The 24185-nt window shown below is 45.3% G+C and overlaps 1 protein-coding gene across 1 annotated transcript in view; it reads right to left on the bottom strand.

The window, feature by feature from the left end:
- Nucleotides 1-23158, bottom strand: part of ptch2 (patched 2) — a 28466-nt gene extending 5308 nt beyond the window's left edge. The window contains exons 1-20 of the mRNA XM_004542647.4: nucleotides 22583-23158; nucleotides 20956-21148; nucleotides 11921-12110; nucleotides 11763-11832; nucleotides 11558-11649; nucleotides 9330-9438; nucleotides 9130-9216; nucleotides 8908-9029; nucleotides 7934-8081; nucleotides 6861-6992; nucleotides 6608-6763; nucleotides 6362-6454; nucleotides 6136-6261; nucleotides 4903-5284; nucleotides 4295-4816; nucleotides 3633-3775; nucleotides 3350-3530; nucleotides 2973-3253; nucleotides 1400-1537; nucleotides 946-1088 (exon numbers count right to left, since the gene is read on the bottom strand). Of these exons, the coding sequence (XP_004542704.3) occupies nucleotides 946-1088; nucleotides 1400-1537; nucleotides 2973-3253; nucleotides 3350-3530; nucleotides 3633-3775; nucleotides 4295-4816; nucleotides 4903-5284; nucleotides 6136-6261; nucleotides 6362-6454; nucleotides 6608-6763; nucleotides 6861-6992; nucleotides 7934-8081; nucleotides 8908-9029; nucleotides 9130-9216; nucleotides 9330-9438; nucleotides 11558-11649; nucleotides 11763-11832; nucleotides 11921-12110; nucleotides 20956-21148; nucleotides 22583-22729 (3455 nt within the window). The 5' untranslated portion in view covers nucleotides 22730-23158. The remainder of the gene's footprint in view (nucleotides 1-945; nucleotides 1089-1399; nucleotides 1538-2972; nucleotides 3254-3349; nucleotides 3531-3632; nucleotides 3776-4294; nucleotides 4817-4902; nucleotides 5285-6135; nucleotides 6262-6361; nucleotides 6455-6607; nucleotides 6764-6860; nucleotides 6993-7933; nucleotides 8082-8907; nucleotides 9030-9129; nucleotides 9217-9329; nucleotides 9439-11557; nucleotides 11650-11762; nucleotides 11833-11920; nucleotides 12111-20955; nucleotides 21149-22582) is intronic.
- Between the last annotated feature and the right edge of the window lie 1027 nt (nucleotides 23159-24185).

Raw genomic sequence — 24185 nt, 5'->3', positions numbered from 1 at the left:
GTATTCTCAAATTCCCGCTACCGGTACCTAAATATATGTACATTTCTTTATGAGTGTAATCCAACAGTTTTGGAAGATCTACTCATCAGGCTGTGATCTAGCCACCCACAAAGACCTTATGTCCTTGTACGGAAGCCACCCTCAGAAAACGTCTCCTGCTCCCTCTGCTTCTGTCTCCGTTTCTGAAGAAAACTGTGCTTTTTATGTCATGGAGGCCTGCTGCAGTCTGTGAGCTCAAGGCTGTGGTTTAGGGTTTGGGCCGAGACCACATTCGGCTGAAAAACATGGAGGTATTCGCCTTTTTTCCACTCTGACCATGAAACAGTGGTAGAAAACACACGCACACAGAGCAGATGCGCACACAATGTACACTCACCAGTGTAGACTCTCTTACACACACACACACACACACACACACACACACACACACACACACACACACACACACACACACACACACAAACAGAGGGTCTGTTGGTGGGCCGCAGAGCATCTGACCAGTTCAAATTTAGCTCCACTTCTTTTTCATTACGGCATCCAACATGGAAGGCGGGAATGCCAAACAGATGATAGGAATTTTTACAGATTCCCCTGTGTATGTGTGAAAGAGACAGCGTGAAAGAGTGAGAGGGAGACACCACCCAGTGGGCAGCAGAACACTTCCATGTTTACAAGCAGCTGCTACACACACCCTTGATGTTTTCCCCATTTGTTTCACTCCAAGCTCGAGGAGTCAGATGTGTGTGCGCTCCCAGAGTGACAGAACCAGGTGCTTATTTGTCACTGTTTGTGTGTCTCTGTGTGTGTCTACAAAAACAACAAAAAAAGGACTTCCACCTGCATGTAGACCTCCAAAGTGAGATGAGACAACCGGCTCCACACAAAATGCTGATTCTTCTAAAGGTAGCATATGACCTTTCCGAATGAACACTCACACTCACTTACCTCATGATGAAGTCAAATTCGGACCCGGCCAGCATGAGAACACCCAGCAGCGTGGAGATCGCTCCGTCAACCACCGGGGCAAACATGTGCTCCAGCGCCACCGCCGAGCGCTTGTTTCTGTTGCCAATTGCTGTCAGGAAGCCCTGCGGAAGAGAGAGGGGGGAAGGTGGGGAAGAGAAGTGAGTTGGAAATCTTGCCGATCACACAAAACTTGTGCTTGCGGTGAGGCTTTGGCAAGCTCCCTAGTTCCTGCATTTGGTTTTGTTGAGGATTACAACACTATGCTACAAGACAGTAGAGTGTGCACGGAAGCAGGTTGCCACCATGAGTGAGCAAGCCAACACCTCAATAATTTTAAAATAGCCAACTTTTCGCCAGTTATAAATAAAATATTTTGTAATGCATTTTCTTCTATTAGGTATGATTAGGTGGTTAGGTGCTGCTCATTCCTTACCAGAGCGATGTGAACAGTGAACTCCACTCCGATGCCCACGGAAGCGATCAGGATGACCACAGGAATGGCACTCAGCTTGATGCCAATTAGACCCATGATGCCAAACAACTCCACAGTCATCATGGCCAAGATAAACACCTAAAAGCACACATGAAATTTAGCGTTACCACTTTTCCAGTGCAGGAAATGTTAAGCCAGCCAACACAGTAGGATGAAAAAAGAAGATATGGCTAAACGAGATTGTAAAATTAAAGCATTTCAACTACGATAATGCTTTTCTTTCTAGATGGAGCGGAGTCCTGCTGCCAGAATCTTTGACCCTGTGGTCAAGATCTTAATGACATGAGATCAAATTTCCCACCCTCGGGTTAATCCCATCCCCCTCGCCCACTCCCATATTCCTTCTTTCTCTTTCTCTTCTTCCTTCCCATAGGTGCTTAACACCAGAGATTGACAGCACCAAAGGCAAAGTGTTTGCACCACATTCACATTTACTTGTCCATAACAAATTATCTTGTTTCATTTTTTTTCCACAAGATTTTTAGCCTGTGTCGCTCATTTTATTGTTTTCTGACATTTAATACAACAGCTAAGTAATGCAGTGCCACAGCTTTCGAATGCCTTCATGTGGGGTGTTACTGTACACCGCAATACAAACAGCAACAACAATCCTTAGAAAACAAGGAGGAGAAAGCAGTTCCTGGCCAACGGCAGCTTTTGATCCCAGCTGGGGCTTTTAGCTGGGGCATAGTTAAATTGGAAATGATAAAAGCTGTTTTACTGCTCGACCACATACAGGCTGGGTGAAGCCTTCACATGCCGGTTGATGCTTGGAGACCATGCATGCACGTAGCTGTGCCTCTCTGTCTGAGAGACTGTGTTGTGTTGCTGTCTCAATCAGCACTGCTGTGGGCCGCTGCTTAAATTAAACGCATTCCTGCTGAAACTGGCTCTGTAGTTGAGCTACAGACCCCTAATGGGGCTATGGGGATATGTGTTTCTGTGTGAGTTTGGGGTCTTTGAGGACCACCGGTCCCACCAGCTTGTGTGTGAAATGTTATCCATCTGTTGACCACTCAGATTGTCTCTTTTCCACTCTCCCACACGCACATACACGTACAGACAAATATCCCTGATGGATGGGTTGTGCAGGCCAAGGTCGCAACTGGGCAGATCTGTCCTGTCCCCAAATCTCTCCCTCTCCCTTTGACAAAAGGAGTGAGAGAGTTGGAGGTAGAGGCTTCAGGAGGGTAAAGCCTTTCTTGCTCCTTTGCATTTCCTTTTTTTTTTTTAGGCTCGCAGAGCGCACATTAGAATAACAAAGGGCCTTGTGTGTGTGTGTGTGTGTGTGTGCATGCTGGCCCTCAACAGAGAAAAAAGGGGCCCCCTAGACAGTGTTATTGAGCTATGCTGAGAAGGGTGAAAATAAAGAGAGCGAGAGGGAGGAAGGGGTTAAGGATGCTAAGTTAGGATGAGGTGGAGAATTAAAAAAACAAAACAGAAATGATGTGGAAAAATGCATGATATGAAGGAATAAAAAAGTGGAGTGCAGGATGAAGAGCTATCCACTTACAATGATGCCTGCAGTCCAGGGGTTGAGCAGGAGGATCGCACAGACCAGGAAGGTGCAGGCCAACACCACACTGATCGACAGCAAGAACCAGTGTCGGAGGCCAATGTACTGCTCCCAGAACAGGAAGGGGTATCCGTTGGGGTAATTGAACACACCCTTGCGGCCAAACTCATCGCAAATGGTGCGCACGCTCTCGATGGCTTCCACAAAGTCGCTGGCCTGACGAAGGCCGTTCAGGTAGAAGGGGAACTGAGCAAACTCCAGGGGCTCTGCAGCTGGGACTGCGAGAGGAGATTAAAAGAAGGTAAAGTGATTTTGTATTCACACTGTAAGTCACCTTTAAATGCATCCACTCTGACCAAAATCAGATGACTTACTGCGCAGATTTTCCCCTGTAGTGTCATACTTGTCATGAATCCATTCTCTGGGGTGAGGGTAGAAGTTGGCCTGAGATGCAGCGTAGCCCAGGGGATCATTACTGACCCAGACTGTCAGGTAAATGTAAAAAACCTCTGGGGGAATCAAACCCTCGACATCCACCAGCCGACGAGAGGTCAGCTAGAGAAAAAATTAGCATTTGTTGATCATATTTTCATCTACAATGCCAAGCAAACATATTATGAGACAAAGCCTTTTATCTTTTTTTTTTTTTTAACTCACCTGGCTGTAGTTAAAAGGCTCTTTCTTGGAGCCAGTCTGGATCAGGAGCTTGTATGCCAGAGCCCCGTCTTCTGTGCCGTTACGATAGCTGTCAGCGGTAATTCTGCCTGCCTGCCAGTCAGCATCAAAAGCCGCCTGAAGACCTGTGTGTGAGGTAGAACACACAAAGAAGAGAGAGGATTATTGAGGCTGTCATTTATAAATGCTTTGATTTCTGTTATCATAACAGTTCTTCTGCATGTCTGCCTGTGTGAGCAGTGATGCTGAAAATGTGAAATATCAAGTTTCCTTTTCTGGATCAGATTGACCTGATCGCTATTACTTCTTCTTCACTGGATCTGTGACACATTCTAGCCTAAGGACGCGCACACACACACACACATGCCAAGATAGCCTATGACCTCAAACCGTGAGCGAGTACGTCACCTCTAAGCCCAGGTGGATGCAGTCTAACAATATGACTGAACTTCCACTCACCCTTTGCACATTGTAACCCCCACACCCATTAACCCACTCACTGTTGTCTTTGGCAAAAAGCATGTCTGAAAAAACCTAATGCATTAAATAGCAGACTCATTATCAGAAAGAGACAGAAAGAAGAAGTTATTACCTAACTCCCTCTAAAAAAAAAAACCCAAAATAACATTACTCTGAATTCTTACCTCTGAGCCAATCCTGGAAATAGTGCAGCCACATGCGGGGCAGTTTGTTGTCGCTGTCTCTGACCACATATCGAACTGAGTTGAAGGCGTTGTGCAGCTGAATCAACAGCCTTTGAGATCGGGCATAATCGAATCCGTCCATAGTAACCAGGTACATGTTATAGAAGGAGAAATACTTGAACTGAGCGTCGATGAAGTCGTATTCCTTGGTGTCACGTGGCACGATATCGGTCAGGTAAAGGCCGTCATGCACCATGGTGGTACCGTACAGGCTGAGGCCCAGGAGGCACAGGAAGAGAACAACCACGGCTGCTTTGCTTTTAGGCTTAAGGAGCAGAGGGGCATATTTCTCCCTGGCAAAATTGGACAGGTTCCAGTGCAGGAAAGGGAGCGGTACACACTTTTTCCCTGATCTGGAGTCCTCCACCTGGGCTAAGAGGTCTCGTGTGGAGCTGGAGGTAGGGGTGAAGAGCTGGGAGCCATAGGGGTCTGGCACAGAGGTGGTGGGGGAAGGAGAGGCGGCTAAAAGGAGGAAATACAAGCAGGAAATGAGCATTCCAGTATCATAAATTGCTGTATTGTCAGAATCATCATAGAGTTCAGTTTACCTTGAGGCTGGGAGGGAGGGCAGAGGATGATGGAAGGAGGGCTGGTGGAAATCTGTGAGGTAGGCGGCAGAATTGTTACAATATGCTGGCCTGCCGCGTCGCACTGCGTGAACGCCTGCACCGTCGTAGTGATTTGGGTGCTGGTGGTGATGGTCGAGCCTGCAGTGTACTGGTGCGTGTGCGCCGTTGTTGGCGTGTGAGGCTGTTCTCCGGCGTCCGATAACTCTTGAGGGGAGAGGTGGATGACGCGATCGGAGCACGGGCTGTAGAGACAGCAGAGGATGTCCAAACGCTTGTCCTCGCGACGGTGGAGGTCCAAACTGAGGATGGCGGGGAAGATGAGCAGCACCATGGCAAAGTTAAACACAACCACAATGGCCGCCTAGGGAGAGGGAGAAAAAAATACAGAGTGAAATAAGAGCAAGATAGAGCTAAGAAGAGACTGAACAGGATATAAAATTACAGACACACCAGCCCAACTGGGAAGAGTCAAGACTTTTTTTTAAATTCCTGACACCACAGTAAGTAAAGCAAAGCTCTTCTCTAAATCACCAGCCACGAATACTAAGCGAGCCAGGAGGGGAAAGAAAAGAAAGAAGTCACAAAAAAATATAGAAAGATATATATAAATATAAAGTTTGAGCAAAACCATCACCCTTAACCAGTTCAGCTACAGCCTCCCCGCTCACCCGTCCCCTGAAGCTGACATTCTAACTGGCTGTGGTTTCCAGAGTGTGTCCATCTTTGTGTGTGTATTTGTGTGCGAGCTTGTGTGTTTCAGACCACCCACAGTTAGTCACAGATCAGAGAAAACCGCCTTGACGGCCCAGTGATATACTGGTCCACTCCCTCCCTCTCCCTGCCGTTTTCTGTCTCTGTCTGTTCATCGCTGTCTTTGCTCTGATTATTCCCCATTATACATATTATACATATTATATGCGCATTACATATATATATATATATAAATATATATGCACACTTACACGCAAAGACATGCACACACACACACACACACACACATACACACACAAAAAACGTTGGCCCTCTAGGTGCAGTGGCAATAAAACTAGGAACAAAGGCTTTGCTTGCTTTGAATAAATGTCAACTCTTTTAAGTTATCTCTTTCATTTTAAAAGGAGCCCAAGGCCTCATGGTGTGCGATTGTGTACAGCTTGTTTATGCATGCGCGCATGTGTGTGAAGGCGTGTGTCTGTGTATGTCTGCAAAACATACCTGCAATGAGAAAGCTCGGAGCGCAGGGATGGGTACTAGAGCAGCCATGAAAAATGCAATCATGTTGTTGATGGAAGTCAGAGCCACACTGGTGCCGGTGCGACGCAGACAGTCTCCTGTCCGCTCCTTTACAAAAGCAAAAAACAAAAACAGAAGACACAAATCAGAAGAGAGCAAAAAAGAGGACAGGACAAGGGAAGAGAGGAGAAGAGGCTTTTAAAGGTACCTTGAAGGGTATGTTGCTTTCAGTTTCTGTGAAGGAGTGAGCCAACAAAAACATATCATCCACACCAATCCCCAGTGCCAGGAAGGGAAGCACCTGGAATAGGAAAAACATCAGTCGAGAATAAAGGGTCTGAATGATCATTCAGCATGTGGAATCAAACTCTGTGATTTAAATCAAAGGAGGACCTCCTTAAATTTAAATGTGCTTATGAACTGAATGATGTACGCCGCTCCCTTTATGTTGTACCTGTGTCGTAGCGGCGTTGAAGGAGAGGCCAAGCAGGGAGCAGAGACCCAGTCCAGCTGCCACTGACAGAGCCACCAACAGCACCCCAGCCAACCCAACAGCCCCCTGGGATTTGGCGCAGTCCCATCTCAGCATGGTCACACAGGCATAGGCCAGCTGGAGAGGAGAAAATGTATTATTATTAAAGACAGTGAAATGATACAAGATACTTATTATCCATTAATAATGGGCAAACGTCAGTGACTATAATCACCATGAGCAGGTATCCTCCAGCCACCCTGATGACGCTGACATCAGAGAAGGATTTCATGATGTCATTGAGGGTTGTGGTGGAGAAAGCGTGGATGGACTGACTGGAGTTTGCTGGAATACTCTGGTGAACCACCTGATGGGGAAACATCAATCAACTGTTAAAGCGTTCTGCTGAAGAATAAAAAAAAACATACTACCCAATTTATAACTAAGCACTGTGGAAGAGCAACTGAAGGAATATGGACCTTGTTACACACATGGTTCAAAATCCCCCTAAACTACTACAGCCCTATATCTCAGGACCCCCTAAAATTTCTGTTTGAAATGTGCATGGCTGTGAAAGCGAGTAAGACGGCCCGAGTGTGTTTTTACATGTGCTAGCATGTGTGTGTGCGTGCATAAGTATGACAACTGAGGAGTAATGAGCACAGATGCCAGAGGTTGTGAGGTCAAAGGTGAAAAAGGATGGGATCGCATGGCTCAGAAGGCGTCTCCTGGTACTTCATGCCCATGAAGGAACCAAAGCGCCTGAAAGCCATTTACCTGTAAGCGTTCGACCATCATTTGCTATCTCGTACAGATCTGCGCTTGTACTTTAATATGTCGGGCTGGGGGGGCCTCATGTCTCTGTTTACATTTGAGTTTTGTTACCCCTCCTCCCCTCCCCAAATGCCCCTCCCTCCCGCTGTGCTTAGCCTCGCCGTGGTGGGTGTCAGCTATCACAGCAACAGCTTGTTCCTATAACTAGGGTCCTGACAGAGAGGGAGACGATTGGCCTACCACACACACAAACACACACTAACCCGGTGCTCTGGTCTGCCCTGCGATTCAGTTTACAAGGGAGCTGAAGACTGATGGAATTCAGACACTGCAGATTAAAGTCTCAGTGCGCTTGTGTGTGTGTTTATGTGTGTGTGTCAGTGAAGATGGCATGAGGACAAGGAAATGAGCTCTAATTTTTCTCCCCCTCCTCCTACATGATCTCAGTGACAACAAAATATCTTTATTTCTGCCCTGCTGTCCTTGAAGCATGGCGCGTTTAAAGGAGCGTGAAATCTGTGCGCGAGTTCATACCTCGACAAACTTTCTCTGCCAGGACTCAAGGATGGCGGTGGCTTTCTCCTCATTCCAGTTAATGTCGTGGATTTCGTAGTCGTCCTTAAAGTGCTCATATAGCTGCTTAGGACTCATCAGCAGGAACATGGTCTGGAGAGCCTCCGCACTGCAAAACATGCAAACAAAGTTTAGTACACATCAGGAATGATGAGCAACTCTTAAAAAAACCATAATGTAACCATTAAGTCTGAGTGTTTAGATGTTCCTTGTATCTGAAAGCAGGTGCCGTCTCTTCTAAGATTTGTCCGCCTGCCTGCTTGCCCATCTGCCAGTGTAAACAACTAAAAGCAGGTGTTATCTAGTCTGTCTGCTCATCTCTAGGCTGCAGTCCCAGATGTCCTCAGGTTTTCTTGGCACCAGCAAAGTAAGCAGCAGTGCCGCTCAAAATGTGAAAGAGATGATCATAAATCACATCCAAGAATAAGTGTGGCTCTTGCAGATGGGCCTGGAATCCTCTTTCATTCAAGGCTCTCTTGGGTCTGTGGAGGGGGGCTTGATCTGGGCTCTGACCCAGTGCTCTCACTCCATTTGTACTGGCCATGCTTTTATAGCCAGTTGAACTCTGAAGATTGTCTTATAAAGAGCCCTGGGTTAGATAAAAGTGAATTTGAGTGTTATTCGCCTCCTTGTTTTTCTTCTTCTTCTTTGGTCCTGCACACAACAAATGTGCAGCAGGGTGGTGGGGCTTTATGTGACTGTCAATCATCTTTAATTGGCTGATCCCAGACCGGGGTCATTCAGGAAACTGATCCCTCTCGATATGAGGCATTCCTAGCATGTGTCTTCACTGCTGTTAGGGGGTTCCATAGATTCAGAGGGGAACTCGAGGCCTACTTGGCTGGTAGTGATCGCGTCGCATCCTTGCTATTGGATCCTTTAATCACACAAGAGGAAGACAATGTATAAATATACCCACAAAAACACACACACACCTCAGCAGAGCATCCTGGCTGTTCTTGACCCGCCCTCCCAAAATGAGCTCCTCTTGCCAGTGCATGAACTTCCGGCTAAAACCATGGCAACCACCCTGGAGACGGCCAGCAATGTCAGGACTCTGAATAAGAAAGCAGAAATGTCAATATGCGCGCCTCTTTGGTTTACTTTGTGTGCACTGTAAATAATTACTAAAGTTGCACTCTTTCATGCGAGGTTACCTCTCCTAGCTCCTTGTTAGGTGCACTGAGGGGGCAGTCAGGGTCTAAGGGGTCTAGACATGGTCTGTTCATGTAGGCATGTCCCACCTGAGGAATCAAACAATGTTAGAGATGTCTCAGTACACAATAAGAGGTGTAAACATAGATGACACGCAGCCTTGTTTAGTAAAGATATCCATGTAATTTTTTCTGTGCATCACCTGGGCTTTGTCCAGCATCTCCTTGAACCCTTCCAGTGAGGTGAACTGGCTCAGCTCCTCCATCAGCTTGACTGGATCTAGATTCATCCACTGGATATCTTGCATACCCCTGCAGAGCAAAGACACACTTTATAATGGCAACAAACACACACACACTGATTTTACATTATTTGTAGGAACTTAAGGAAGGAAGGCAACGTAAAATAGCTTTTATGAGCATGTGCCCACACGGCTACGTGGCTTTGAATTCTTCGCTAATGTTTACTCTGGGCAGGAAAACTTTTACTTCAGTTTCTCTCTCGCTCCTTTGTTGTGGTGGGCTACACAGGAGGCTAGCTGCAGATACAGGATAAAATAGCGTTTATTATCCTGTTTCACGCTGCCACAATGCCCAGGGAAAAGGCACAGTGGCTGCCTGCTCACTTTCATTCCTCAATGCCCTGCACTGAGTCATAACAATTACCTCTGCCTCCCAAACATCTTGATAAGGAGGGAGGGAAGGGAGAGGCCAGGAGGATGGAAGGCAGGGAAAGGGAAAACGGGCGAGGGATGAAATGTACATGGACAAATAACCTGTTTGTTAGCTTCATCTGTACTGCGCTGGTTTGCTCTGCAATGTGGCCTACATCAGGAAATGTAATGCACTTGCTCAAGGAAAATAAGAATTTTGGAAAAACTGGAGGAATTATGTTTGTGGTTTGTGATTCAGCGAGACAAAGGGAAATAAAATTATCCCAAAGTATCTGAACTCCAAGCTGAATCTCCCCCCGATGGCTCATGAAGAGAGCTGCTCTCCTATTCCCACATACCAGGGTCCCCCTTTTGCTGCTGGTTGCAAAGACACTCCTTTATCAGCTAGTTTTTGCTTGACTGGACCGGGCCTGGGCCCTTTTGTTTTTTCATAGATTGCTGCTTTTTGTTCTCCCCAGTTCTCTCACTCTCTTTCTCTCCCACTCTTCACTCATTCTCTTTCCCGATCCCCCCTCCCCTTTTCTTGCTCTCTATCATACTCTTATTTCTTCTGTTTTTGAGTTGGTTTTTTTTGTTTTGTTTTTTAAAAAAATGGTTGGAGCAGAAGCTGAATAAAGGGACAGTCCCGCCAGTGAATGCAACAGGCTCTCGTAAGCTCAACGACGACAACAAATAAATGAAGAAGTTAAATACATTTAATAAATAACAGCAGATGTTGAGCACTGTGTGAATGTTTGGAAGATGTGTGATTCATCAAAGGCCCCCTTCTCTTTCTCTGGTGCTATGCTTTTCACACAAGCCAACAGGGAGATGCTAAGGATGGGAAACTTGTGTTTGTTTCTGTATGTGCTGGCTTGTCATGCAACATACTGCTGTCAGCTAAGACACACACATAAACAAATAATTCCTCTGCAAAGAAACATCTGCTATGATCTAAACTATCTTTTCTAAACTAAGCACACAATTGAAATATCACTTCTGACGAGGAAAAAAAGAGATCCCTTTCAGTGACTCAATTTCTCAAGAGAACTTTATCCCCTGCAGAAAAAAAAATAGAATCTCCAAATGCCCAAATACGCCCAGACTCCACTGTTAACTGTCTTGTAGGCTCTCTCTGTCCTTCTCGGGGGACTTGGGGCTTGAATACTGCCCATTTTATTTGTTGGACAACTTGGGAGCTAGGAGCCCGGGGCATTACCATGAGAATGCCGAGTGTTAGCCGTGAGCTGACAAAGCCAGCCCCCCTCCCTCCTCCGGGGCCCCTGCACTGATGGACACTCACTCGTAAACTGAAAGAATGCTTACCATTGTCTGACCCAAAGGGCTCCCCTGCCACCACCACCACCGCCGCCACCGCCACCGCCGCCTCCCCGCCCTCCGTTCTACCAACCCACCACCCAGTTGCTGTTACAGCCATCTACTCTCTCTCCATCCCTGCCTCGCTTGCTTGCCCGCTGCATCTCTCTCTAACCTTCTCTCTTTGAATTTCTCTGTCAGTACACCCCCTTTCAGTCCCTCTCTGGGCCCTAAAAGAACTCTATTACTGACCAGCACTGTCAGTCACAGCACCCACTGATAGACTACTGAAAGCCCAACTGTATGTCTCCATCCATCATGTGCTAAAAGTGACGGACCCCTCCAAAAGCTCTACTCAGATCAGATGGAAGCAGTGCATAGAAACAGCCAAGCTGTCAATGAAGTGCTTAAAAGTGCACCCAAAAAAAAAAAAAAGTTATGGCAAATATTCCAAGACTTACGGTAAATAGGCAGAGCCTCCCTGTAGCTTGGCCCCTTCCCAAAAGCAGTCCAATGGGGTGATTATCATACAGGGGAACAGCTTGTCAATCATCTGGGATCAGGAAATAGAAAAGAAAGAAGTAAACATCACAAATCAGTGATAAATAAACATAGACACACAAAAAACCCAAACAAAACAAAACAGATATTTCTTCATCGACTTACCCTTTCGATCATGACGTTCTCTATAATGGGGACTCCAGATTTATAGCATATTTTATTAAGATCCCATGATCTAAGAGAAATAAAGGTTTTAGATTAAAAGTTTTATTAAAAAACACATGGGTGCGCGAAGCAGATCTTCACAGAGCATGTCCACTTACTTTCCAAACAATGACACCTGCACTTTGCTGGCGGACAGCGCGGCTTCCATGTGAACCAGCAAAGCTTCCTGGGTGAGAATGTTTGTGCCCTCTTCTTTGGGGGTCTGGATAAGCATCTGTGAGGTAAATACAGACTCCTCTCCCTGCTTTTCCCTTGTGTAGCGAAGCTCTGTGCTCACACGACTGCCAGCTAAAAAAGTAGAAATGAAAAGTGATTAGATAGACAGATAGATAGATTTTCTTTAATGCACACGCAAAGACACTCACACATTTGTATCCTAATACAGAGTAGGTTTTGTGCGTACATATGCACATACACACACACACACTTACACAAGAACACACACATATATTGACCAACGCCCTTGGCCTTCGCCAGTGTTGGTTTTGAAGGCACTTCACACAAGCCAGTGTCTGGCCAAGAGAAATGAGTAATACAGCTTCTCATTGGCTCCTTCTGCGAAACAGATGTGCCCTGTTAGTTAGTGAAACCAGCCTTCTGATGCCCCCAAAACGCTCTACTGCTGCTCTGTTTAGAGCAGCAGATACAGACCGGGACAATCTGAACTCGTAAAAAATAATTATGATGGGCACTTCATCTTTTATTCCTGATGTTTATGCACAGTTTTCAACCTTTAAAGGTTGTTTATTGGAAAATGTGTTCATCTCAGACTCTGTATTTCTCTGCAACGCTTCCTCAGCGGTGTTCTTGTGATATGGCATTGAAAGACATAAAAGTGCGAATGGATAAAGAACGGTGAATATATTCGTGGAGGAAAGAAATATGGCTGTCAGAGACGGTGATGAAGAGAAAAGTTAGAAAGTGGATGAAAAAAAATGTAGAGCGAGAGAGAGAGCGAGGGAGCAAGAGAGAGAGCGAGCTATGTTGTGCTGTGCAATAGACCCCAGCCCCCTAATTACAGGAGGTTGCCCTGAAAAGAGTTTGCCAGCCGGGGGGATCTGTGCCAGTGCCAAGTGGACATGAAACATGCCGCGCTGGATCACAGAGGGCCCGTCTGCCCCTCTTGCTGTCCCACTACACGACAACCCCAGAGAGACAGAAGGGAGGGGAGAAAAGAGGGAAGTGGTGGGAGTTTAGAAACTAGGGCTACCACCTTCTTGATTCTAATTTTTGTCAGTCGTTCACCCAATTTTACTGCACTGCACTTCGCAGCTCCGAGCATCTATTTCTTTTATCCTTTTAACACTCTCCCATCTACCTCTCTCTCCATCTCTTTCTCTCTCTCACACTCTCCCGCTCTCTCTTTTCCCTCACGCTTTCTGGACCTCCCCCTGGCTGGAACAGGCTCCCATAATTGATGGGGAGAAAAGAAAAAACAAACTATTCAGCCTACGCCGCAAAAGTGTGAGATCAGGTTAGAACTGCGGTCCTCTGTGACACAGTCCAATATTTCTAGGCTTCGCTTTCAAGGCTTAATTACATTCGCAGGGCCTCGACACTATCGGGTCACCTTGTTTATTTGCAGTGACTGGTGTCCAACACTTCAAAATGGGACACGCTCTTGTTTGATGTTCTTTGCACAAAAACTTTTCTTTTTTTTCTTTTTTTAAAGCTAATGTATTTATAAACCACAGCAGGACATATGTGAAAGAAATAATTCTGCCTGGAATTTTGGAAATGTTAGAAAATGAGATTTAACTTTTATTAAGTCATTTTCATACTGTCATGAAGTGTAAATACGAGATTTAGTGTAAAACATTTTAATCTTCGTGGCCCCGCTTGGGTTTTCTTGCCCCACTAATTTCCAATCAAAAAGGGAAAAAAAACCACTAAAAAACTGAACACTTTCCGTTTGAGGACCTCTTTGACATCTGTTAAACCTTTTTTGACATTTCGTATGTTAACCTCTGCAGCGTGGGGTTTTGATCCCAACAGGAACTGGGTGGCTCGAAGAGACTCTGGCTCTGTAATTACAGGCCTCCTGAAGTAAATTATAGCTATTTGTGTCTCGTTCCTCCCATCTGGACCACCCAGGCAGCCAGTCCTCTCTCGTTTCTCTCTCCCTCTCTTTCTCGCCTTCTCTCCTCAACCCCCGGTCCGGCCCCAACCACCCGACTTCTAAGCTTCCCCAGCACTCAGCTCTGCTCAAGTTCACCACTCTCTTCATAAGAAGCCTCTCCGTCTCTACCTTTCTTTCCCTGTTCCTCGTCCCCCTTTTCTCTCTCTCTTTCTGAGGCTGTTTTTCCCTTTCTCACTCTTTTTCAGTTTCCCCCCCTCTACCCTCTCCCTTCACCCAGGCTTCGCTCCTCACAGCCTTAAAGAGACAGTTCCCAGAAACTTTCTTCCCACCCTGGGAAGAAAGCACCTTTGAGGGTGTAAAGCTGGGTTTTAACAGCCCAGTGGCTGGGAAGTTTATTACACGAGCGATTCTGAAACATGAAATATTAGTCCTTGTTTGGCAACATGATCAAAATTGAAAAAAATAAAAATAAAAAATAAAAATGGGGGGCTTGGAGATGGGTGAACACAAATGATCGCAGCTCTAAATCACATCCCATCGGTTTGTCGAGATGCTTTCGCGATACTCGACCACCATCTTACAAATTTTAGCAAACAATTCGACTCTGATGGGTGCAACATGTGAATTCATTTACTAGCTTCACCACTAAAAGCACTTTCACAACAGTTATGACATTGGGAAAGTGAAAAGCGAGGGGAAAATGTCATAACAAGCCCTGACATGGTTTCATGGCTGTGGGTGTACAAAAAAAAAATAATAATAATAATGTTTTTAAGAAAGCGTGTTTTCATGTGCCGGTGTGTGTGTGTGTGTGTGCGTGTGTGTGTGTGTGTGTACTGAGGTGAAACAGGACTCGGTCTCCACCAACCTCAGTCATTTCCTACCCACCTGACCCTTCCATCCTTACAAGCCAAACAGACAGCATCTCCTAACTCAATAAAACATCTGGCTTCTAGAATGATCCAAGACCACCTTTAAAGGCCTGTTTCTATTCTATTCTATTGTGGTTATGGGTACCTAGTCCCAGTTCCAGGCCATTCTAGGTCAGACCAGGCCGCCTTCAAAGTTTAGTGTGGTAGATTAGCTGGATTAGGGGGCCCCTGAAAGGCCCCACGCTGCTATGGAGGAAGACTCAAGAAGAAGAGGGCTGAAGGTGACATGTATGCTATTACTTGCTATGTAGTGCATTTGACGTTTTTCCTGATTTACACAGCATGACAAGATGAGAAGAAATATGCAGCCGATTTCTACACAAAACTTCCTTTGATAAAATATAGTTCAGGGAAGGTTGCTACGCTACTTTATCACAGCGTAGCAACAATATGAAAAATAGATTAAGTTATCCCTCGCCTGCTGTCTTTTCCCTATGATTTACTTCCTTCTCCACTGTTTTATTCACAAAAGAGCTGCTTTACTTCCTTTTGATTTTCAGCAATGGAGCTAAATGAGACATTCATTCCTTCATCTTGGCACCCAAATAGGCCCCCTTCTTTTGGACCCACCAGAATCTCCACTTTGGATTCTTCAGCCCAGTCCTGCCCTATGGCTTCCCCTAGCCAGGGCGCTGCCTAAAGCAGGCTGCACCCCAGCAGATGGGCTGTTCCTCTATAGAATCCGTCAGTACAGCTCCAGACTGAATGCAAACCCTTTTGTCATTCAACCCTTCAATTTCTTTCAGATGTTTCCCAACAAACAGCAGAATAAAATAAAGAGGGAACGTTTTTTTTTTCTCCCCTCAACAAAAGCAAATGGACCAAAACTTTCCCAGCCTGTAAAACAATGCCAGAGTCGGGATGTAAGGGGGGGGGGGGGGGGGGGGGGGGGGGGTGAGGCAAGGGGCAAGAAAGAGAAGCTGGCACTTTGCTATCTTACCTATAGAAATACAGTGTATCTGTTTAGCAGCTGTCAAAAACACCATTCACTCAGGAAATGAGCTAAACTACCCGCACACACAAAAAAACAAATGTGGTCTCTGTTTGTCCTGTAACTTTTCCCTGGTATTAAAATAAAAAAATAAATAAATACATAAATAAAAAGCTGTCTCCAAATCACACCTTAAAAACTGCATAAAACAGCAAAAACAACATGAAAAATCAGTTTCACTTACTTTCTATTCAGATGTGCCAGTGGTGTTAGCCACCACACATAAATTTCCACGAGGGCTGGCATTTAGGCACTTTCTATTTCCATATGTATAGGCTTGCCTCTGCTAATTATGCTAATCATGGGCAGTGTTGGCCACTGTGAAAAATAGTCACATTAGACACTCCACTGACCGCTAATGCTGCTTAATGTGTGGTTGAAACATACATTCATCCCCGCCTGAAAAGCAAAATTTTTCCACGTTGCTGGTCTCATTCAGATGAGAAATGAATTTATTGAGCCCCAGAAGCATTTCTTTTTTCCCTCCCAAGTACCAAGAAAATGTTCAGTCCCCCTCTCTCTCTCCAGCCCCTCTCACTTCACTTTTTATACTTCCACGGTGTAAAGACAGAGGCAAATGGTGCAAACTCTAAGGTGACTGGTGTCGCTTTATTCCCCCCTGCACCCACCCCACAGCCAGAGACAAAGGTTGCTCTTCAGCGAAGAGATAAAGGGTGCCACACTATACTGATTGAGTTTTTATTATCCCATTTTCGGTTGCATTGCGACCTTTCTAAGGATATCGCATTCAATGTAGCAAAGAGCCTGACAGTCCAGTGCCCTTTTTTCAGCCCAAAGACCTGTTTTATGCTATCACTGTAAACCGGTGATACTCATTACCCAATAAATATATGAAGAGCTTTTGTTTTACAACCAAAGGCAAAAAAGAGAAGAAGAAAAAAGAAAAACCCCAAACAAACAAGACTTTAAAAAAGGGAAGGTAGAGCACGCTCTTTTGTGCTTCCTGTCTCAGTAGAAGCAAGAGCCATGTGTCTGTCATATGCAGATGTATCTGTAGCTGCTCAGTGTGTGTTTATTTGTTGGGGGGTGGTCTTGGGCTCTCTGTTGAAGAGCGTGTGTGTGTGTTTTGGGGATGCTGAGAACGGAGATGGAATGAGGTAGTCTTGGATTGAGGGATGGAGGGAGAGGGGGTGAAATAAACATTTAGAAGTGACCCAGGTTGACTCTGTCTTGTTTGTTCTCTCTACCAGTGAGGTCCCAGGCCCTGAACGCTGGGAGTTTATTTATCTAGTTGGGGCACCACCGCGCACTATTCACCTTCAATAATACCTCATAGAGCTCCCTTTCTCTGTCTGAACTGGGGCGCTGTGTGCACTCCAATGAATTATAGCATTTACCTGCTGTGCCACTCTGAGGTTTGTTTAGAGAAACCGCTCCAAACGGTGAAACGCCCACGTGTGCATTTGTGCAAACTTTTTTGCTCTCCTCTCTTTAAATCAGTCCACACCTCGGTCTCTTCATATCTTGTCTGATTCCCTGTTATTCTGTATACACTGTATGGTCTTCACCTCCCTCTCTCCTGCATAAGACTTTTTATGGGGCAACTGCTACCCGGATAGTCCTGATCTCGCTGCGCTCATATTTGGACAGCTTGAGTCTGTGTACATGTCTGTCATGCCTCACCCAAACAACTGCCAAGAAAGATGAGTTTAGTTAAAGTCAGAGTAAACAGCACCACTGTTACATGAAGGCATTTTCTTTACCCTCTTTCCCATACACAGCTTTTCGGCTGCGGCTTGATACGCGCCCGAAAACAATTATCCAAAGGCTGCGCAAAGGCATCCTTAAGTTTTACACATTTTAGTGAAAAAAACAAAACAAAAAAAAGCTTAAGAAAGTAACTTCTCTCATAAAACAAACGGGGCTTTATGGAGAAAGACGTCCACGAGACCGTTTCGCACTTGATGTTTGTTCAAATGAGACAGGTAAAAACAGCAGCAAAAAAAAAGGAAAAAAAGTGTGAGCTTGCAATAAACCTTCCACCCTGTTCCTGCCCCCCCACACCATTGTCTCCTCTTATCCTCGTCCTCTTCCTGCGCCTCTTTTTATGATCTTTTTCTTTTCTCCTTGTGAACAATACAGAGCCGGGTCACACGGTGCGCAGGTCATACCTTAACTTTCAAATTCTCACATGTGGCCCAAGCTAGATAAGCAGAACCACAGTGTATACTTTATCTAATTCTAACTAGATAACATGAATGATTTTTTGAAACACAATTTAACTCAATTTAATCCAGACACTTTGAAAATTGGCAACAAGTGCCATCCCTCGGGCCAGCACTGCAGTTTAAGAAGAAAGAAGGAAAAAAAGATGTGCATGGGTGTAAGGTCATTTGATGGGCGATGTCTGTCTCAGATCCTTTAGAGCAGAGGCAGTTAGCCAGAAATAGTTCGTAATCCCCTTGTCAGACAAAACACCCTGATACTCCAGCTTTTATTCTCCACTACACAGGTGTGAGAGCTGAAGGTACGATGAAGCCTTCGACTTATAAGTAGCTCATCCGCTCTGGAAATGCACAAGAGTCCTCAGGTTGAAGTAAACGATATGAATAAAGACGTAAAGAATGCTTGATTGATTGTGAAGTGTAGGCACAAATTCTGTCTCTTTCTCTCTGTCTACACTTTCTAGACACAGACTGCACTGCTGTGCTTCACGGTATTTTGGTCCTGTTGGAGGGAGGAAGCAATTAAAAAAAAAAAAAAAAAAAAAGCCCTGGTGGCCTGACTTCACAGAGCAGGCAGACAGACAGGTAGAAATATAAACAGGCGCACACAAAGCCCGGGCAGACAGACGGGAACGCAGTCAGGAACCTGAGGCGGGAAGACAGGCGGCCAGGCAAGCTGCACGCACCAGAAGTGACAAAGATGACAAGTGTGCGTGTTTGTGTATGTGTGTGAAAACTGCAGGGGGCAGCTCCTAGTATGAATATATGATGGGAAGCATATGCTCCTAACACATTCAGATACACACACACACACATTCACATTCAGCTTGGAGTGTTAACACATAAGGTGTCAATTCACAGCTAGTTTCATCTGAACAAATTAGGGTGCAAGTGGGAAAACTTTCATTTATGCCGCTTCTTAAAGTTGCTTTTGATGTAAAGCCAAATTATTTACATGTTTAGATTAGAAAACACAGCAAATAAAACTTAGGAACTAATGTAAAATATATGTTCATAATTTCGTTCCATCAGTCTGAAATCTGATGTCTTACTAGAAGGCATATTTTTTTTTGTGCCCTGGCTTATGTGTATTGGTGCATGTGTCTTTTTCTGCGTGTGCGTGCGTGCGTGTGTGTGTAAAAGAGAAAGAGTGAGAGACAGAGGGAGAACTAACCTCTCCTTGTTACCGAACCACTTTACTCTCCATTGAGGCCCTAGCAGCTTTGTCAATGGGCTATTGGTGGAAACAAGGCAGGCAGAAACTTTAGAAAGATGGCCACGGCCTCTTAAAGGCACAGCATTCCTTTTGAGCACCCCCCCAGTTCAACTCTCTCAATCCCACAGCAAAACAACTTGCACACAAACATCTAAACATGTCCTTTAAAAGATGGCTTGGCCAATTAGCTCAAGAGGTAATCCCGAAGCTTTACACTAACCACAGTGAAACCAAAGAAAAGGGACAGTGGCAGCTCTCCTTCTTATTGTGGCAGATGGAGGCGTTTCCTTCAAAGCAAACAATTTCAGTGCCTACATTTTTAAAGATTTTTCTTTTTGTTTCTTTTTTGTTTTATTGTGCTTGATAGAGAACCTTATTTAAATTCCTGCGCAAGTGAAGCGCACAGCCTTCCAACAACCGGCGGCGTGTGATTCCACCAACACCTCCACACAGGTCCTGTGGGAGCCGCCTGTTCCTGTCCTCCAGTGACATGGTGGGCTTAAAAAACCCTATAGAGTCTGTTTATATTCACCAACTGCTGTGGCGCTTTTAGAGCGTGCAAAACAGGTGGGTAAACTTCAGCTGCATTCACTTATATTTTTTTTCTTCTTGTGAGGAGGAGAGAAGGGAGGGAGGGAGGAGGGTAAGGGAGGGAGGTGGTGCCTGCTTGCTTGCCTGCCTGCCTGCTTGCCTCTTGTTGAATGGAATCCAAGAATAGTTAGGGACCACACAGGGAGCTAAGGGGGGGGGAGGGGTCAGAGCCCTCAAAGATGGCTAACCATTCACACAGTCCATCTGCTGCAGGGATCAGCCCCGGCACTGAAGCCTGGGGGTTTAAAAGGAATTTGGTCAGTGTGAAAAACCAAATAAAGCTGCCTCTGCCGCTGGAAATGTACAGATAACCTTAACTTAAAAAGTTCAGAGGTAAGGAATGGGAGCGCTATCAAGAGAAGAGGAAATTGTAAGATATCCAAAAAAACACGGCAGAAATGTCAGGGATGTGTTTGCTCTCATGATGAAAAGACGTAGAAGATAAAGAAGTCAAAAAACATGAAAAACTGCTGATAAAAACATATACAATGCACAGGAGAGAGTGGCATGAATCTGCTGTATCCAAGGCTGTTAATACTGGTGTGTAGTAAGTAGGACTGTTTTCCTTATATGCTGCTAATGTGATTAGAAATGTGTGCTGTAATTCGAACTTTAATAAAAGCCCCTAAAAAGATTTAAAAAAAATACTTAACTAAGTCCCACAAATCCTCAGTTCTGTCATCAGGATTTCAACAAGACAAGCCATTGTGTCGCTCACTGAACACCTAGTGCCCTCCCACGGCACTGAGATGACACTAACCTGTATCTTCCTGCCAACACATCTCATCATCAGAACTCCAGCTACACTCAGTGGAAAACAACTGAGAATTGTGTACAAACCAGGGGATGTCTGCACCATTTGCTCTATCTCAATCACTCTCTTAGTTTCATGTCACTTTATCAGCTGTCACGATCCAACAAAAGCAAAAAGAAAAAAAAAAGTCCACCAACCAGCTACAACGTAGTGAGGAAGCATACCGAATGATAGCTTTACTGTAGACTCAGTGCCAGTGCCAGACAGCATACAGTTAAGTGTTTAAGACATTTTAACATTTAACTGCTTCGCATGATTACGACCCAAAACAAGCTCCCTAGGGCAACGCATGCACTGTCAAACAGGAAATATCACACACTCACCTTCCACCCATAGCTGTTCAATGTTGGTTTCGATGGCTGCGACTCGGAGTCCCACAGACAGAGCCCCGAAAACTAAGAGTCCAATAAAGAGGACCTTCCCACAGTGCCTCTGGATGTAGCAGCCCAGAGAGAATAGGAAGGCCTGGAACCTCGCCCGGATCCAAAGAGGAGCTTTCTGACCTACTGCCTTCCCCTGGATTGGAAGCAGGAAGAGGATGAGAAAAGAACATTATCATTATTATTATTATTACTATTATACTACACATAATCATGCTTACTGTCTCAAAAAGGTTAGTTGCATATCTTTTCAAACAAGGTTGTGCAAGTAAATTCTAAACATTTGAAGAGACATGCATCTGTAGTCAGAGACAACATATGTTTGTTATTTATATCATGCTTTTCATAAAATGGAGACAAGTCGTGGTGCCAAAGAGCTCTGATGCAGGTCTTATGTGTTAAATCTCAGGCTAGACATTATCTGTAGTCCTATCCCAATAATACGATTTAAATGACACTGTGTTGGGACTATTTTGTACTTAATGACATCCTTATTTAAGGAGAGAGATTTCCAGTGTTTTACCTTACAGCCTAGAGGAGCTCCCATAAATAAGAAAAATAAGAGGTGACAATTTCATTCCAAAGCAAAATGCGTGACTTTAAAAAAAGCTGAAAGTTAAAACTGTGAGTTTGTTCTACTGAAAAAGAGCCATTAACACATTTACTATGCAGTTCAAGCTATTTCTATAACTGTAGCCCAACAGAAAAATATTAATGGATATCTTTTGCTTTAATTTGGTTCTACTTCACATTTTATGAATAATTTTACACCCATCTGTCTAATCTCTCATTTGCTGTGAATTGCCACAAATGTCACTGCTGCGCTAGGAGACATTGCTGTAGTGTTGTGGTTTCTCGCAGCAGTGCTGAAACACGTCCAAGCATCCGGGCGGTCCAAAGATGCTTTGTCAGATCAAACTCAATCAGTGAATTCCTTTACAGGACCCACCACATTTCCAAACAGACCCCGGGCCAGTGCGCTCTCCGCTGGCTGCACACAGTCAAAAAAAAAAAAACACGCACAACACGCCTGGGATAGGGTATGGGAACAAGCCCTTATCTTTCTTTCTCTCTCTCGCTCTCCTCACGGTGGCTTTTAACAGCAGAAAGCAATGAGAAGCCGATGTCAGTTCAAATAAACAGCAGAGTTAACATACAGCTAAAAAAGAAGACTCGTTCATTTGTTATCGCTTTATTCCGCTCCCAAAATGTCACGCAGGTAGGCTTTTGGTTAACACGGCTCTGTCCAGTTAAAACGATTTATGTTATATTACATCAACTTCTAACGACAATGTTTCCCTTCAGTATTAAATAGTCAAATCAAACCGATCCCGATTTCGCAGTCGTCTCCCCTCAGGGGAGCACTGGTGGTCCCCGGACTCCGGTTTGATAGCTGCTGCTTAAAGTCTACACCGCATTCCCACATGCGACCCTCAAATCCCGATTAGATAACCTAACTCCTAAATAAATAAGCTGCCTTTTTTAGGGGAAACCTTTCATTCACATCTGCCGACTGGATGAAAGCTGTATTCACAGAAAAATCCACTCTAGACTGCGACCAGTGTATCACCTTTGAGATCTGTTTGAGTGCGAAAGCAGCGTGGCAGTAGCTGGGTCTCCGGAGTAGGTCTGGGTTCGCAGGCGGCTGGGAGCGTGTGTAACTCGGGGGTAAATCTCCAAAGACGCCGGCCCCTGGGACCCCGCGATCCGAGGCCATAGTCCAAAGAGCGTGAACGGCACGCAGAGCGAAGCGACACAGAATCGGTGCGAGTTCAGAAAAAGCGACAATAATCCAACATAGAAGTAAAGCGCATCCAGCAGCACCGGCAACAAACTAGAAGAACGTTTTCTAGTCTTCCTTTGAGCCAAACAAGTCTCTAAACTCCATCCCAACATTATGCGCCGGAGTCCGTATAGATCCTTCCGTCTTCATTCGTCCCGATGGTGTGTGAACCGACGTCTCAGAGAGGAGTAGTAGCTCTAGTAGTAGTAGTAGTAGTAGCTTATGTCTGAGCCGTCCGTGTCAAGTCTAACTCCGATCCCGTGGCGGTAACATTTGGAGAAGTTCGCCTCTCGGCAAATCCTGAAAAGGAAGGTTTGATGGAAAAGTGCTCCGGCTCCCATTGGCCAAGGAAGAGGCAAATTACTTTGCAAACATCGCCTATTATTAGCTGCTAAGCAACAGCTCACCAAAGTGGAGAGAGAGGGGGACCACCCAGGCTGCTGCTGCCTGGGCTGGAGGGAGGGGGAGGAGGACGGTGGGGAGGAGGGGAAGGGAGAGAGGAACTCTTTCAATAAACTGCGCACGGCCGCGCATGCAAACACACACACCCGCGCGTGCGTGCGTGCGCGCACACATTTACGCACACAGCTCGCTCCCTGCCCCACTCACTTGCTTAGTGAGCATTATTCCCAGTGGCCTGGCCTCCAGTTTGTAGAGGCAATCGCACATGCCATCTATTGATATAACAGCGACAGGCATGCACGCACACACAATTTTCAGATTTTCTGTTTCATCAACACCAGCCAATCAGTGAAAGGAAGAAGGGGGGCAGAAGGAGAAGAAACGTGTTTTTATAAAGGATTGTAAACATGTGATTCTTCTTTTGTATGGGGGGAATTAGAGATCTTTCAACACTTTTCATATCACTCCAGGGCATCTTATGTTTTGGAGCCTCCACATTTGTTAGACATTTCTAGCTTCCCCAGCCTTTGCTGTGAGTGCAGTTTGTTTCAGGCAGCTGTGGAAAGAAGCGTGTGATCCTGTAGGTTCTTAGCACTAAACAGCTGTAATCTCACCTCTTACGGCCAAAAGCTTCTAAAAGTAGGTTGGTGGGGTTTCTCACATCCTAGAAAATATCACCCCTCAGTCCTGTAAGGCAAGCCTTTTAAAAGACGGGGGAATTATTAGACACGTGCATCTCTTTCATTAACGCCTTGGTGCCGCCTGGTTTCTCTGCGAAAGCCTTATCTCTCTGGAGAGACTTTTGGAGAGTTTCCATGTCTCGCCATGCATGGTTTCATGAGTTCAGAAAGCAGCTCACCTAAGAATAATGTCTGAAAGAAACAAAGAAAGAAAGATTGTTTTCTCTCTCATAAAGTAAGTAAAGGGTGTCTTGGTGGTTTGCTAATGTAAGCCTCCACTGGCCCCACTCATGACTGTATGGGGGTGA

The sequence above is a fragment of the Maylandia zebra genome, linkage group LG18, assembly GCF_041146795.1.
Source record: "Maylandia zebra isolate NMK-2024a linkage group LG18, Mzebra_GT3a, whole genome shotgun sequence".
In the NCBI taxonomy this organism is placed as follows: Eukaryota; Metazoa; Chordata; class Actinopteri; order Cichliformes; family Cichlidae; genus Maylandia; species Maylandia zebra.
This window is presented reverse-complemented; position numbering and strand designations above follow the sequence as displayed.